The 17380-nt window shown below is 42.6% G+C and overlaps 1 protein-coding gene across 7 annotated transcripts in view; it reads right to left on the bottom strand.

Moving 5' to 3' along the window:
- LOC105036427 (phospholipase SGR2) overlaps nucleotides 1-3378 on the bottom strand; it is a 53611-nt gene extending 50233 nt beyond the window's left edge. For 2 of the 7 annotated variants that reach the window (XM_010912196.4, XM_029262402.2), the window contains exons 1-3: nucleotides 3192-3359; nucleotides 2211-2518; nucleotides 1244-1344 (exon numbers count right to left, since the gene is read on the bottom strand). In XM_010912196.4, coding sequence (XP_010910498.2) covers nucleotides 1244-1344; nucleotides 2211-2454 — 345 coding nt within the window. In that variant the 5' untranslated portion in view covers nucleotides 2455-2518; nucleotides 3192-3359. Of the gene's footprint in view, nucleotides 1-1243; nucleotides 1345-2210; nucleotides 2519-3191 lie in introns of all 7 variants that reach the window. The other 5 variants (XR_012140839.1, XR_003799712.2, XR_003799713.2 and 2 more) reach the window with 5 other exon arrangements.
- Nucleotides 3379-17380: the final 14002 nt, after the last annotated feature.

Here is a 17380-nt window from a genome sequence, read left to right as displayed (position 1 = left end):
GGTGTACCGGAGATGAACGATCAAGAGAAGAGGAGGGGAGCAAGGGAGAAAGTCGAACCCTACCCCCAAAAGGAGAAGAACCAGAGAGAAGAGAGAGATGATGAAGCGGAGAAAGAGGAAGAGAGAGAATGGAAGGGGGAAGAAGAAAAGTGAGGTAGATAGAGGCATACCAATTCGAACAACTGGAAGGGGATAGCATCAGCGTTAACATCGATCAAAGATGACGACATTAGCTAGAGTTCAAGCAAGGGGGAGGGGGGGTGGAGAGAGATTGAAGTCAACACGGTTCAGGGGGATCAAGGGGTAAGGGATTTTATAATGACTGAAACTGTTTCAATTGGACAAACCATCTCAGTTACTAGCTGATCTGGTTTGGTATGCCATGCACTGCCTGGTTCAAGATGGTTCAGCATACCTTGCCTCATACATAACCTAGTCCATCCCATTATTTGGATCCAACATTTCTTACATGCATCTAGTCATCAAATATTTCTTATTCATGTTCTGTTAACTAATGGTGACCTATGCAATTGTTTTGCATCATACTTCTCTCCAATTAGACCTATCATGGTGACATATAGGCAGGGAATACTACTTCAAAATTCTAAGCATTCTACCACTAGATACAACAAACTCAAATATGACCTTCCTGTTTCTGAATAAGGCAAGGTGGAATTTCAATGACATAAAATAATGCATCAAGATCAACTGTCACGTTCGCTGTTTCACTGTAGCATTATAAACATCAGGCCCTTTGTCAACTCTTAATCTAATTAGCGTCTTTACAAAGTCTCAGGCTGTAAGTGTTCTAGCTGGAGAAATTTTCAAAGCATGATTCACTCAGAGTGTGACACATTAGGGGAATGTGTTTGCTAGGTAAATTGCAACAATTATTGCATAAGTGACTGCAACAATCTTTTTTGCACATTATGATATGTTGTTGCTAAGTATTCATGCTTTCTTTATCCTAGTTCCACATGTTTTGAATCTCTTATAGGCAGGTTTGGGTCCATGTTGGGACAACAAACATAAAGATGCCCTACAAGTAGCATGTAGGAGTGCAGTAAGAATGACCTGCCAAAGTAAACCAATAAAAGACTAGAAATGAACATTATGTGTAGATAAAGCTTAGGTTCACAACAGAAATGATCATGAGGAAGATAACGTGCCGACACACTATTAATTAAGACCATGTAATTTTTCTTAAACAACACAACCCAATTTTGTAGTGGAAAATAATTACCTGTAAAAAAGAAGCCTCCAGTGCAAGGGAGTCTCTCATACTAAATCGGAAATAATCACTTTTTCCCACTATTTCTGTTTGAGGAACTGAAGCTGCAAGCTCTGTAAAATAAACAAAATTTTAACAACCATACCGAAATGTACGTTATCCATCGCTTGCAGTAGCAACTACAATTCTCATACAGAACCATCAGTATTCATTTCAACACGGCATCATATACAAGGAAAAAAAAAACATAATAGTCACTTCTATTGAAATAGCATTTGTTCCTGATCAGCCTCCAAGTTGCTATATGGTGATTTCAATTTTTTTCCCTGGTCATAAAAGCTTCCACTGGAGATCAAGAAAAGAATGGAATCCAAAGGACCAGTGCTAGAAAATAGGCACGGTGTTGGTGTTGGAGTCATCACGAACTCCAACATTTAGTGGTCTCTTTGTTTTTATGTACTGGTCTAAGTTAGCTTAGGATGAGCCTCAGGCCCAATGAATCCAAGCCTGGTCGTAGTGGGACTCTATTTGTCTTGTAGTGGAATTGGTCATTTCGTGGGAGTTATAAAAGGGGAGAGAGGTGATGAGGCATCTCGGGGCATAGGTGAGGGAGAGAGAAAGAGAGAGGGAGTTTGTTTATTTGTGAGAGAGCCATGTTTCAATCTCAATACAACTTTTTTAATAATTCTCTCCTAATTTTTTTTCTTCCAGTATCTCTTTCCTGTTGGGCTTTTTTTTGTTTGTTCTGGATCTTGGACCAGGGTGGTCGATCTACTCTGAGTAGCATACCGTTCTACAGTTGGCACTCGCTAGATATATAAATATTCTCTTGAGGGTTCATATGTTTTTAACATAATTGCAACTGGGCGAGAGCATCTGTGCCTAAAAAATTTCACTAATTTGCCTCTAGAAGCCAGCTCCATATGGATCGAATCTGAAATTACAAGCTGAAAGATACATCAATCGCAGACATACTGACCTTTCTCTGCTAGGGGCACTTTGCAGAAGTACCAACGGACATCCTCCCCATCAGATGGGCTCTTTGTCTGTGCAAGATACTTCTGCCGACCCTTGCAGTGTTCAATCATATCTTCCAATCTGGCAATGTTAGAAGGAGTGTTCTTCAACAAATCCGGCGAAGTCTCTTCCACCTGACCTAAACTAGCTGCCTCCGAGACTGAAGCCATTGCTTCATTCCGACGTCCTTCTTCAGGACTTGCCATTAGAACAACCTTACAGCAGCTTAATAAGAGTATAGAGCCGAAATTCTAGCTGATAGTCTCTGAGCTAAGCAAAAAAAAGAATAGGAAAAGAAAAAGATTATCAAGTGATGTCCAAGTAGATTGTCGGATTATTTAAAAAAACATCCAACAAGAGTTAGTGAGTATTCCTCAATCTTGACAAGAAAAGAAGTGAAAAACTTAAGAGCTGCCCGATGTCACTGAAACAAAATTAGAAGAAAAGAAACGGGAAATATGATGAAAAGGAAGGAATTCAGATGACTGTTGAAAAGGAAGAAATTCAGATGAGTGAAAGGTCTAACGAGAAAATAAAACCAAACCTAAAATTTAAAAAAAAAAGGTTATGGAAAAAGCATGAAATTTAATGAACTTAGCGCACCCTACAAACGATGGAAGATAAGCTAAGACCTAAATATACATGAGGAGAGGATAAATTTCTCAAAATCCGATTATGAAATGGAGTAAATGCCGATACAAAGCAAACGCAGATCAAATATAACCATTCAAACAAAAAAAGAATAGATTTTGGTCCAGAAACTGGAAAACATCAGACCCTAAAAAAATTGCACAACGATAATTAACCACGAATCTCCTCCCCCAGACCGAATGAAATTGGGTAAAAGATATAAAAGAAAACCACCAATGGGACGAATCCCATGCAAGAGAGAGGCGAGATCGCGGGCAATTAACGCAGAGATTTGGCAGCGGAGAAAGCTTACCGCGCGTTCACGGGAAGAGGCAACGGGGGATCGAAGGGCGGAGGGAAGGGAAGGAGAGTTAGGTTAGGGTTTGAACGACAGTTGGGACTTTGGAATTTGGGAGAAGAGCCGAGGGGAGAAGGGCAGTTGCGTCGAAAGGGAAAGGGAAGACGGTTACAGCTTACAGGAGAAATTATCAGACGGACCGGGTCCAGTGGACTGTTCGAAATGCCTGAGGTACACGCACGGTAGGTAACAAACAGGGAGAAAACTAATCTGATCTGATCTGATCTGATCTAATCTAATCTTCTCTCTCTATATATCTCCGCACATGTGACCCTCTAACCCCTTCTTTCCTACACGTCGAGTATCATCCTTCATGAATATGTATCGCATCTCTGTCCTCCTCATCGATCACACCCACCTCCGCACATGCAACCCCCCAGTCCCTTCCTTTCCACACATCAAGTATCATCCCCCGTCCTCTATGAAGACAATAGTAACCCCATTGCCTCCCATCGATTTAGTAAAATCTGACAGCCTCATCACCGCCATCAACTTCTTCAAGTTCACCCGTGCCCAGCTTTACCTCAAGGCCAAAGCCCCAAAAGATCCCGCTACAACATGTACACCCTCTTCGCCACCCACGTGTGGCGATGCACGAGTCTAGCACGTGAGCTCCCCTCAGTCCGGCTTTCCAAACTATATATTGCCACCGATGGCCGCCAGCATCTCCAATTGCAACTCCCAACAAGATACTTTTGGAGCATGATCTTCAAAGTGGCATCGGTGGTGAAGCTATCGTTGCTAGATTTTTACGGCAACATCGATGGTGGAGCTATCGCTACCAGCTACCAGCCCTAATCCTTTTCATTGTAGATCATCATTCATGGTAGAGAGAGATGGAGATATCGGCGAGTTTAGCCATGGCTTCAGCTGGGGCAGGGGCCATCGTGGTGATCGTTGCAATGTTCATTGGGGCGGGCAGCATGAGGAAGAGATGTGGGTACCTATGACAAAGCTTGGGCATTTGGTGAAGGAGGGACGAATTCAGAGCCTGAAGCAAATCTACCTCCACTCTCTCCCCGTGAAAGAGCACTAGATCGTAGGTAGGCACCCTTCTCAGCCTCCAACTCAAGGATGAACAAAGGAAAAAGAGAGGAAAAAAAAAAAAAAAATCACAAGAATCTTGATTATTCTAAAATAGAGAATAACAATAAAGATCTTCGATTATCACGAGGAAGAAGGGAAAAAAAAATAAAAAAAAATTAATTTAAATTTTTATTTTTTGGAAAAAAAATTTTTTAAAGTTTAGATCTCCAATATTTCAATATCGAAAAAAAATTATTTCTAAAATTTAAATCTCTTATGAACCATCAATTGGAGGCACGTTTACCAGACAATTTATAATCGGTATCTCTCAAAGCTGCCACCTATCACTATATTGACATATTTTTGCTTTGCCCTAAGCTCGAGTTGCTGTTATCATTGATGACAGTGGTATCCAGTGGGTAACATTGTCGGTTCTACTATTGGGAGAGTTGGAGGATGTCAAATGTGTAAAAAAAGGATTGAAGAAGAAAGAGAACGAGAGATAGAAAGATTTAAAAATAATTAAAAATAAAAATAGTAAGAGATAAAAATTACATCCCGTACATCGCACGGGGTTATAAGCTAGTTTGTTTATAATAATTCATCATATGTATCTTGGATCATCTAATAACAAATCAATACATCATCTATTAGTGAAAAAAATGATATTGTTATCCAAACTTGATTGGAAATTTTAAATATAAAAAAGTTTCACTGTTAATTGCGATTTGGTAGCTGACAATTTTACTGTTTTGAATGAAAAAAAAAATAACTTTTTGGATGGTGTACTATGTTTGTTATTGGATGGTTCAAGATACGTATGGTAGAACCATCTAACCAATAATTTCTCACAAAACAATATAAAGATAAAATGGAGACTAAAGTGGTGGGTGATTATTGGATGGACCTATTAGATATGGTCAATCTAATAATTAGGCCAATTATAGATCTCCTCGCCATTCAAAATATATATAGAATTTTGGGTAAATTATAAAATTCTCCTGAGAATAGGTCAAAATTATAGGTACGCTCGATATTTTTCAAAACCTACAATTATATCTTTAAAATTTTAATCAACCTTATAGTCTAACCCATGTCGTTAGTCAATCCATTAATGTTAATTTGGATCTATTTACCGAGTCATTATAATTTTTTGAAATGATCAAAATAGTCTCGAAAGAAGGATTAAAAAAATAAATAGGTCGGAGGGGTGATGGAGTCGTCGGCCTTTTTGCTGACCCGGGAGGTGGGAAGGAGATAGGCATCGGCAACAAGCTCTTCGCCGCTAGCATCAGTGTTGGCAAGGACCATCTTGACTCCACTGGAATCGCACACCAGAACCTCATTTCCGCCTTGTTCATCATGTTGAAGGCTCCATCACTGAGAACAGAGACCCTCGCCGTCTTCGCCGCCCCCTCATAGCCTTCACCACCTAATGTGAGGCTTCGCTCAGTGTCACTGTCTTCAACGTCCTTATCGCCGCCCTCTTTCACCACACTGCCACAACTTGCACTAAATCGACTTAAAAAAAAAATTCAATCAAAACCTAAGAAACCCTTCTGGTGTCTCTCAGGTGCTCTCCTTCAATGGAAAGAAGTAGCAGAAAGGAAGAAAAAAATGAATTAAAAAAAAAAGAATCTATATAAAACAAGGTCTTGCTCCATCTTCTGAAAAAAAGTGATTGGCTTAAGGCTCCAGCATATGAGAAAAGCTAGCGAGAAGGGGAAGGTGAAGGCCATGAGGCCTTGGATAGGACCTCATCAGGAGGCCGCACGTTGTAGGCGATCCAAGCCCTGAGGCCCAAGTGGCTAATGTCGAGGACGATGAGGGTGGTGCTGAGGTGGTAGATGGACTTGCTCAACGAGTCAAGCATCTGACGGGTCTCATTGGCGAGGGCGGAGACGTCACACTCCACCATGGGATCGGTGATCTCCTGATGCTAGAATTCAGTAGATCGAGAAGTGTCTTCGACATCGGAGGAGCTCTCTGGCGAGCTTGAGGAGAAGTTTCTAGAGCGGATTTTGGGATTGGGACCCCTTGGTAGATTCAAAGTAACGATTATGAAAAGGTTCACATGGGATTTGAGCACACAAATGCGAGGGTTTGTGGGGCTTTGCCGGAAAAGGGATTGGGATTGGAGATTTTTGGGGGAAATCGGATAGGATTTGAGGAAGCTTGGATTAGATTTGGGAGAATCCAAGGGGAGGGGAGTGAGACCATGGCAGAGAATCAAACAGGAAGATAAATGGGGAAAGGGGGAAGAAGATGGTGAAGAGGTATCCAGATTTTTTTTTATTAATTTATTAGGGGTGGTAATTTGATCATTTCATATTTTTAAAATAGTTTGAATAACACCATTATATTTCACGAGGATAAGTGTAGGTTTTCGAAATTAATGTATATAACCGTAATAACTGCAAATCTCAGAAAAATTTTTGTAATTTATTTTAAATTTTTTTTCTTTTTTCCAACTTATTGTAAATTTCTAGCTGTTAAAAAGTTGTCTTAGATTGGTTCAAGCTAGAGAGCATCCAAGAACTTTCAATAGCTTTAACTACCTGTGTGACTATATGAACGTTATCAATAAAGAAACAACAGCTCTTCCTATTTAGAGTATGATTGGACAATACAATAAGGATTACACTAAAATTTATATTGCATCAATGAGTTGAATAGTCCATTTGGAGACAGTCCATATCAATTCAATATTTTTCAAGTTTGAAGCCGATCAAAGGAAGAAATCTTCATAAATTTTTTTCCGCATCTTGTGCAGCATTGCACTGAAACTTTGATTCATACCAGACTATGGATTGCAAACCGGGACTTAGATCAATCGGCCCAATTTCTATAAAACTTGAGGACATCAAAGAATCGGATTGGCTTGTTCGATGCCTCTGTATTTGTTTAGAGATTATCACAATTCAAGATCAAGTTTTTCAAAATGATATCTGTTTAGAGTTTAATAAAAAATAATTCTTTAGTTAATAAATAAGTTTGGCTTTTAGTTTGGGTAAAGGAAATCAAAAGAAGTGTTATGTGTATAATTTATCAGTTTACATGGATGGTGAATATTTTGAAATTTGACTAGTCAAAGTGCATAGAAAATGAACATGAGAAAAGATTGCATTGAATTTCTTTTTATAACACATACACACACACGCGTGCGTGCGTGCGTGTTATACCGCTTATTTAATAACTTATTCCATGATCTAAATGATGAGACGGGCGATAAGTGCAATAACATGTCTTTGTCATTGAAAATATATATACAGTTCATGAGTAGAAATGACATCTATTTTTTAATGCATTGCATCGTATTATTATTATTATTACATGATGATGGTGATGATAATCATACAAATACTCAGATTCCATTCTGGAGCATTCAAATTTATTTTAAAGGGATGTTTGATTGGAAAGATTTGGACTGTGGAATTAGAATGAAAGTTGGTGGCTTTCATTCTAACCATTTAGTTGGGAGGAGTTCTATTTTAATTTTTATTTTAAAAAAATAAATATAATTTAATTTTTATAAAATTTAATTTTTAGTAGATTCAAATATTCTAATTTTGATTTCAATAGTAATCTATTCTGATTTTTATTCTGATTTCAATTTTTATTGTGAACCAAACACTCTTCGGGACTGGGAGCATAAGAGAGTGAATAGGATTTCTCCTTGATAAAAAAATATATATATTAAAATATTAATTTATATGCATAGATAAATATAAATTTTATTTTTTTGTTTAAAAAACATAGATGCTATACAAAATAACCTTTGTAGGATTTTTTTATCAAAATAATATTATTTTTAAAATAATTTACTAAAATAATGTCCTTTCAAAAATATTTATCAAAATATTATCGAAGGCAAAATCGTCCTATAATGGAGCAACTTTCTGTTCTGACTTAGCACATCCAATACTAGATTGGGCAGACACATTAGACAATAAAAATCATCTTATGATAGGGTGACTTATAGAGTCGCCTCTCATAGAGTGACTTAATATAACTTAGCCAAAAAAAAAAAAAAAACACCCCAACCTCCCTCTTCCCCGATGCGAGAACCTCTCGATCCCCGATGGTCCTCCATCCTCCTCTCGGCCCCCTCCCCCTCTTCCTCCCTGGCTTGAGAACCCCCCAGTCCCTGGTGGCCCTCCCTCCTCTCAACCCGTCCTTCCTCTCCCTCCTCCTTGGGATGAGAACCCTCCTCGATCCCTGGCAGCCCTTCCTCCTCCAAGAAATTTTAAGGTATTTACCAAAACTCAACTAACCAGGGAGGGTTCTCACACCGAAGAAGAAGAAGAGGAAGGGGGCCAGGCCGAGAGGAGGGAGGGCCGTCAGGGATCGGGGGTGTTGGTGCAAATTTACACCAGCGTCGGAGAAGCTGGAGTTGAGGGAGTCGCGGTCGCCGCCGGGACCTGCAAAGAAAGTCTAAACCGGAGTTGGGGGTGCTCCGGCAAGATCCTCCGATGCTCAAGTCAGTTCTCTGCCTCAACAAAAATGGAGTGCTCAAATGAAAATTTTAGCAGAGTTTCGAGATAGAAATTAGAGCTTAGAGAATAACGTATCCGGGATCTCCTTTTTATAGGCGGAGGGCGTAACAGATTGATAGCGACGTTTGTAACCGTCTGGTAGTGGGCCGTTCAGGGCCATGAGGAGTTTGTTGCAGAGAGTAGTGGCGTCAGGGGCTGTTCAGAGCCACGTGGAGCTTGTCGCGGGGAGTGGAGTGGTGTCTGTTGTCATGACTTGCCAGAGAGTGGTGGAGTCGTGTGGAATCCGTTGCAGGGAGTGGAGCAGGATGGCGGCTCTTGTCGTGGCTTGTCAGAGAGTTCGGATTTGTCGGTCGAAGCTCGGCTAAGATGCCTGATGAAGCAGAGCGGCTCTTCACATCGTTGTTCTGGGAGAGGTCCGGATGTTCCGAGGTCGCTGACGTTTCAGGCGAAAGTCATCTGCTGTAGGAGCTCGGACGAAATCTTTCTGTTGGTGACGTCCGGTTTCATGCGAAACTCGACAGAAGGTCGATCGATGGTGGATTTCGGATGGCGTTGGAGAGGGTCACCCGCTGGGAGGGGGTCTGGAGGGTTCTGAGGAAATTCGATCGGTGCTGTTGAAGTCCGACTGACATTATTTGAGGCCGATGGCTGGAGAGGTACGACAGACGTCGGGGGCAATTGGCTGTTGGGGGAGCCCGGCTGCTGGAACCCGTCTGTTGTAGGAGTTCGTCCGACATCTATCCGCTACAGAAGTTCGGTCGGAGTCTGATTCTCGTAGAAGTCCGAATAGAGATCGTTTATTGAAAAAGCTCGGCTGAAGCCCCACTGCGACAGGAGTCCAGAAGGAATTCATTCACAATAGAAGCTCGGATGGAGGCTTACAGTAGAGATCCGACATGGACCGCTCGTAGTAGAAATTCGGAGTAGGTCGCTTGTAATAGAAGCTCGGAGTAGACCATTTGTAGTAGGAGTTCGGAGTAGACCGTTTGTAGTAGGGGCTCAGATGAAGTCTACCTGCAATAAAAATTTAGGGCAGAGGTCCGGCTCCCGTAGGAGCTCGGATGAAATCAAAAAGGCGGTCGACCGTCGTAGAAATATGGGTGGAGTCGGGTTGCTGTAGAAATCTGTCCTCGGGGAAGTTCGGCCATGGACAAAGTTTGAAAAGTTCGGATTAGAATCTGTCATGGCTGGAAGAGATCTGGAAGAGGTTCGGAGAACGGTCGATCATTGTAGAAGGTCGGTAGATAGTGAAGCCCGGAGAGCATTTGAAGCAGTCCGGTGGACGACTGAAGAAGTTCGTCGTTAGAGAAGTCTGGAAGGACGTTATCATAGCTCAGACAGTTGGGGGAGTTTAGAAAAGCATCGCACCAGGTCAGAAATTCGGCTGCCGGAGAAATCCGAAAAAGATGCCACACAAAGTCGGAGGGATCTCGGGAGAGTTGGCCCCTTAGTCTTGAGCTCTGATATCGACTCCCCGACCTTCGACTTTGCTCATGTTAGGACGAGGTTCTCCTCCTATTTCTAACAAGGCTGTGGGGGCACATAAGGGCCGTTGTAAGGGCCTCTCCCCCCATCCGGTCTTTAGAAAATTGGGCCTTCGACTTTGCTCATGTTAGGACGAGGTTCTCCTCCTGTTCCTAACGCGCTTAATTTCATTTGTATGGGGGAGTTATTTCCTGTCGTTATAAGCTCATACCAAAAGAAAAAGAAATGCATGAATATGAAAAGAATTCTCATTCAGGACAAAGTTGTTGGTAATACATTCGTAGATTTTTTGAACCCTATAGCCGCGGAAGGTCTGCTCCCCGTCGGGGTCCCCCTGAGATGGAGTTGATAATCCCAATTGGAGGCCGATCTTCTGGCTGCTCTTCCCTCCTTGGTGGTTCCGACTATGGCAGGGCCCTAGGCCGATCTTCTCTTCCTTCAGGTCGGCGTCGAATGAACCTGTCGAGCCAACCTCATCTGATGAGCTCCTCGATCTCGTCTCAGAGCTGAATACATTCCTCCGTATCATGGCCGTGGTCACGATGATAGAGGCAAAATTTATTCGGGTTGCACTTTTCGGAGTGCGAGCGCATCCTCTCCGGCCTTGGGAGCTGCTTCCTAACCTCCATCAGTACTTGAGTTTTTGATGCGTTGAGAGGGGCGTAGCTGTGGAATCTTCCGGGAGGAGAGCTCCGTCGAACTCGACGGTCCGGGCTTCTTTGTTTACGAGTTCGGGGAGGAGTCTGGACGTGCCTATGTCCGGGAGGAGTTCGAGAACGTAGCCGAGCTTCACTCGATCTTTTTCGACTGCGGGCTTACTCGAGTCTCCCGCCTGCCGCTCTCTTGCGGTCTCCTCATCCTTCATCTTGAAGGCTTCTTCTGCTCGGGCATATCCTTCGGCCCGAGCCAGTAAATCGGCAAAATCCCTGGGGTACTTCTTTTTCAGGGAGAACAGAAGGTCGTTCTTTTGAAGGCCGCCTTTCAGAGCGGCCATCGCGATCGATTGGTCCAAGTTTCGGACCTCCAACGCGGTGACGTTGAAACGGTTGACGTAAGTCCGGATGGACTCCCCCTCCCTCTTCTTTTATGTTGACAAGGGACTCCGAACCCCTCTGGGGATGCCGGCTGTTAACAAAATGAGCCGCGAATAGGTGGCTCATCTAATCAAAGAAAAAAATGGTACCCATCTTCAACGCCGAGTACCAGTTCCTTGCTGCTTCCTTCAGGGTGGATGGGAAAGCTCGGCACAGAATGACGTCTGACGCACCATGGAGCAGCATCATTGTTCGGAAAGCTTCCAGGTGGTCGATCGGGTCCGAGGTCCCGTCATAGCTTTCGAATTGGAGGAGCTTGAAATTTGCCGGGATCGATTCCTGCATGATCATTTGAGAAAATGGAAGATCAGTACAAATATCCTCACCATAAGCAGGGGGAGCGTGGCGGAGTTCTTCAATCCACCGGTTCATCTCCTGGAGCCTTCGATCCAGGAAGTCCTCGCGACTACGGGTCTCGAGGGTCTTCGGACGGAATGGAGGTAGAGATCCTTCGGAAGTAGAATCGTGATCGGATTGAGGGCTCTCCACCCTCGGATTCATTTTTTCGGGAAAGACGGGGCGACTGGCCCAAGTGGCCCGTCCTACCGCCGGATTTTGGAATTCCGATGACGTTCTCTCCAACCGCACCGACGCCTGCGGCTGTTGTTGCTGTTTCATGACCTGCACCGCTTCAGTGAGGCCCCTGACCTGCTGAACCAGCAGGTCGAACTGTTCCGCTCCGACCGTCATTGCCGGAGGAAAAGGAGGAGGAGCCTGAAAAATTAGAGGTGAGGCCGGAGCCTGAGATCTGGCCACAGAGGTCGTGGATCGTCTGGTGGATGCTCTACGGGGAGGCATCAAGTAAGGGTCTAGTAGAAGAAGGAGAAGAGAATGTCGGAGAAGATGACCGGAATCGGTCCCGTTGAGCACTCCTTTAAGAATAAGGGTACTGCAAAGACAGCCCTTCCTCTAGCGCCAATTCTGTTGGTGCAAAAATCCACCGGCGTCGGAGAAGCTGGAGTTGAGGGAGTCGCGATCGTCGTCGGGACCTGCAAAGAAAGTCTAAACCGAAGTTGGGGGTGTCCGGTAAGACCCTCCGACGCTCAAGTCAGTTCTTTGCCTCAACAAAAATGGAGTGCTCGAATGAAAATTTTAGCAGAATTTTGAGATAGAAATTAGAGCTTAGAGAATAATGTATCTGGGGTCTCCTTTTTATAGGCGGAGGGCGTAACAGATTGATAGCGACGTTTGTAACCGCCTGGTAGTGGGCCGTTCAGGGCCATGAGGAGTTTGTTACGGAGAGTAGTGGCGTCAGGGGCTGTTCAGAGCCACGTGGAGCTTGTCGCGGGGAGTGGAGTGGTGTCTGTTGTCGTGACTTGTCAGAGAGTGGTGGAGTCACGTGGAATCCATTGCAGGGAGTGGAGCAAGGTGGCGGCTCTTGTCGTGGCTTGTCAGAGAGTTCAGATCTGTCGGTCGAAGCTTGGCTAGGATGCCTGATGAAGCAGAGCGGCTCTTCACATCGTCGTTCTGGGAGAGGTCCGGATGTTTCGAGGTCGCTGACGTTTCAGGTGAAAGTCATCTGCTGTAGGAGCTCAGACGAAAGCTTTCTGTTGGTGACATCCGATTTCATGCGGAACTCGGCAGAAGGTCGACCGGTGGTGGATTTCGGATGGTGTTGGAGAGGGTCACCCACTGGGAGGGGGTCTGGAGGGTTCTGAGGAAATTCGATCGGTGTTGTTGAAGTCCGACTGACATTATTTGAGGTCGATGGCTGGGGAGGTACGGCAGACGTCGGGGGCAATTGGCTGTTGGGGGAGCCCGACTGCTGGAACTCGTCTGTCGTAGGAGTTCGTCCGACATCTATCCGCTACAGAAGTTCGGTCGGAGTCTGATTCTCGTAGAAGTTCGGATGGAGATCGTTTATTGAAGAAGCTCGACTGAAGTCCGCCTGCGACAGGAATCCAGAAGGAATTCATTCACAATAGAAGCTCGGATGGAGGCTTACAGTAGAGATCCGACGTGGACCGCTCGTAGTAAAAATTTGGAGTAGGTCGCTTGTAATAGAAGCTCGGAGTAGACCATTTGTAGTAGGAGTTCGGAGTAGACCGTTTGTAATAGGGGCTCGGATGAAGTCTACCTGCAATAGGAATTCGGGGTAGAGGTCCGGCTCCCGTAGGAGCTCGGATGAAATCAAAAAGATGGTCGACCGCTGTAGAAATATGGGTGGAGTCGGGTTGCTGTAGAAATCTATCCTCGGAGAAGTTTGACCGTGGACGAAGTCTGGGAAGTTCGGATTAGAATCTGTTATGGCTGGAAGAGATCTGGAAGAGGTTCGGAGAACGGTCGATCATTGTAGAAGGTCGGTAGATAGTGAAGCCCGGAGAGCATTTGAAGCAGTCCGGTGGACGACTGAAGAAGTTCGTCGTTGGAGAAGTTTGGAAGGGCATTATCATAGCTCAGACAGTTGGGGGAGTTTAGAAAAGCATCGTACCAGGTCAGAAATTCGACTGTCGGAGAAATCCAGAAAAGATGCCGCACAAAGTCGGAGGGATCTCGGGAGAGTTGGCTCCTTATGAACTTCGGCTGGGGGTATTTTATACCCAACAGGGGGGGTTCTCGCATTGGGGAAGAGGGAGGTTGGATTTTTTTTTTGGCTAAGTCACATTAAGTCACTCTACGAGGGTGACTCTATCTTAAGGTGACTCATAAAGTCACTTTATTATAAGGTAATTTTGTTGTCCAACGCATCCACCCAACCTGATGTTGGACATACTGAGTCAGCACAGAAAGTCATCCTATCATAGGACGATTTTGTCTCCGACAGTATTTTGATAAATACTTTTAAAAAGATATTATTTTGATAAATTATTTTAAAAATAGTAATATTTTGATAAAAAATCCCAACCTTTGCAATTACTCCCTTGATGATGGAAAATTTTACCAAAATAATGTTTATTTTTTAAGAAATTACCAAAATAATGCTCCTTCCAAACTTTTTATCAAATGCTGTCCAACAATAAGTCATCCTATAATAGGGTGACATTTTATGATGATTCACCCTCCTCTTGCCATGTTGGTGAGTAGGTAGAAGGCCACATGGGATAGTCGCCTTATGGTAGGGTGCTTCAGTAAGTCGTCCTATCATAGAGCGACTATATCAATCGCCCTATGATAGGATGACTGACTAAACCTCCTTATAACCCTTCTTCCTCCCTCAGTTTCTTCGCACCATCTCTTACCATGACAGAGTTCCCCTTCCAAGCTTCTTCCGTGTCTAGGATTCCAACTGCTGCATTTGAGCTCCTCTATTTCTCTCTCTTATGCCCCTTCCATCTCCCATCCACGACCATCGAGATAGAGCTCCTCTCGCTCGGGGGAAGATCGGAGAAGTGCCAGGTGCATCAATGGAGGTGCAAAAAGGTAAGCTCATCCAAGCTTTTAATTTTTTTTTTTCACTTCTTTTTCTTTTTATTTCATCTAGTTTTTGAGAGACACGTGGGGAAGGAGAGCACCCGAGGGAGATCAGAGGTCATTATTAGGTTTTGATTTGGGTTTTCCTGAAAAAATAGAGCACTTGAGGTAGATCGGTTTTGATTTAGGTCTTCAGTTTTGTTTTGTTTTTTCTCGATCTCAAGGAGATTGGCTCTTGAGAAAAGAGAGCACAAGAGGGAGAGCACCCGAGGGAGAGGTCTTTGTATTATTCTATTATAGGGGGAGGTCTGCACGGCCTAACCCTTCTCCATTAAACTGACAAATCCTATGTCCATAGTTAGAAATGGTCCCGTGCCTAATTTTTCCTAAAATCATCAGGTCTACACCCGACTTGAAGATCGAAAAGAATTTTTAGGCCAGACTCGGATAGGGGTAAGGCCCAGCCTAGCCTGGTCCACTTCCAGTCCTAACTACAATGAAAATTTTGGATTGCTGATTTTTAATTAATGATTCTTATTGGAATAGATATTATATTTTTTAAGTCTCTTTTTGCTCTTGTTTTGCTCTGCTTTATGTTCTAGTTTTTTCTACTCAGTTATTTATTTTTAAAAAAATTATATATTACATAAAATCATAAACTCATCTTTTAATTAATGTACATATTCTACGGCATTCATATATTTATATATTTTTATACTGATGAAAGAATTATGTATATTGGTCAATTGATTATCCAGTTTTAACAGTTTAAAAATTATAATTAATTCTATAGATAATTATAGTAATCAAACGATATGTAGAGGATTCAAAAAAAATTTCAGACAGCATTTTTTTTTAGTTCTTCTCATACATCTTCAGCCGTTTAGGGAGAACTAAAAAAAAATACTGTCGAAATTTTTTTAAGTCCCTATTGCATATTATTTGATTACTGTAATTGACCTATAGAATTAATGCAATTCCTCAATGGGATAGGACCTTCTATACCTGTTAGTTGATGATAGAATGCATTTATTATGTAAGTCATTTTAAATGTTAAGTACTTCCTCCTAGTAAACATTTGTTCATATGTTCATACAGTTACTTCTCACAATAAATTTTCAACAAAATGGATCCAAGTCTTGTCACTTTATTTTCTATTGGGATGGAAGGATTAGTCATGATGCTAACGGTGCATATTGTGATGGTGGAAGGATCTGGATGATCATGGTAGACCGTAATGCAATATACCAAGAACTTATGCGAGTCTGTTATGCTGTCACTGGATGAAACCCCAATCACTGTGGAGTTTTCCTACTATATAAATTTTTGATTCATACTGTTAGACGGTATTTGGCTGTACCTATTAAAAATAATGAGAACATGAACACCATCTTGGGCATCCCATCATAGAGGATTTTTTTAGTTGTTAAGATTTTTATTGAGTCGGCAGCTATAAGAATTTTGAATGGTGGTGAACAACATGTGAGTGTATCTAAAACTGTATCTGTCCCACTTGCGTAATTGAGGATGGGGGGATCTCTACCTGAGCAGCTTCAATGGCCGATGAGCTGTGTATGAGTACGGAGGCACCCCTATATGTATTGTTAGTAGACCAACAGTATCCGTAACTGATAGTCCTCAGTGCATGATAGGTGCAAAGTTTGCATATCAATATCCATATAACACCGCATTTGATAATATCGGGATCGAACCGATCCTAGTTATGTGGCAGCTACCGTGAAGTATGTAAAGCACAAATCTTATGATCCTGTACCACTTAATCAGCCATATGCAACACATGTCGGACTTGGAGGATTGGAAATCATAATGGTCGATATAACTTTATTTGAAAATAATGCCGCTGTTAGTTATAATCCTAATCCTACTGATAACGAAGATGGAATGATGATGCAGAGTTTGATAGCAGTGGTAGTGGAGAGTCTAGTGCAGAAGATGATATCCCACCATATGAGGCACCCTTTGTTCCTGAATTCGAGTCACGCTTATGTACGTGATGCATGGCAGTGCGAGGCATCTTACGAAAAGATGTGGATAGGTAAACAACTTGTTATGGACAAACTGTTTGTAGATTGGACAGAGTCCTATAACACATTGGATCCTTGACTAGCTACAATTTGTCGTACTAACGAGGGGACCGTGGTAGATTTTGTAAAATTTTCTATAATAGAGGCAAACACAGTGGTGTTCCACTAAGTTTTTTGGACATTTGGTCCATGCATTCAGGGCTTCCAATTCTATCGCCCATTGATTAGTATCGATGCAACGCATCTATACAATCGATATAAGGATACTCTCATGATTGCTACGGAAAGGGATGAAAATGAAAGTATCTATCCTCTCGCATTTGCTATTTGTGAAGGCAAGAGCTGTAGTAGTTGGTCATGATTTTTATGACGTTTGCACTATTATGTGGCACGTGACGTATGAGGATTGGCATAATTTTAGACCGACACAAAAGAATATTAGCTGCAGTTTCAGATGAATCTATTGGATAAACAACACCATATGGGTATCATAGATTATGTCTTAGACATATTGAGGCTAATATAAGCAGTCGATTCCATGATGCTGTATTTTTGACTTATTTACATTAAACTGCAAAATAAAATCAGTCTGAAAAATTTGATCGAAGCATGCAATACATTGAGAGAACATAATCCAATTGCTTCCA

Source organism: Elaeis guineensis, chromosome 1 (genome assembly GCF_000442705.2).
Source record: "Elaeis guineensis isolate ETL-2024a chromosome 1, EG11, whole genome shotgun sequence".
NCBI classification, from domain to species: Eukaryota; Viridiplantae; Streptophyta; class Magnoliopsida; order Arecales; family Arecaceae; genus Elaeis; species Elaeis guineensis.
The sequence above is the reverse complement of the archived record's forward strand: the minus strand, read 5'-3'. Positions and strand labels throughout refer to the sequence as shown.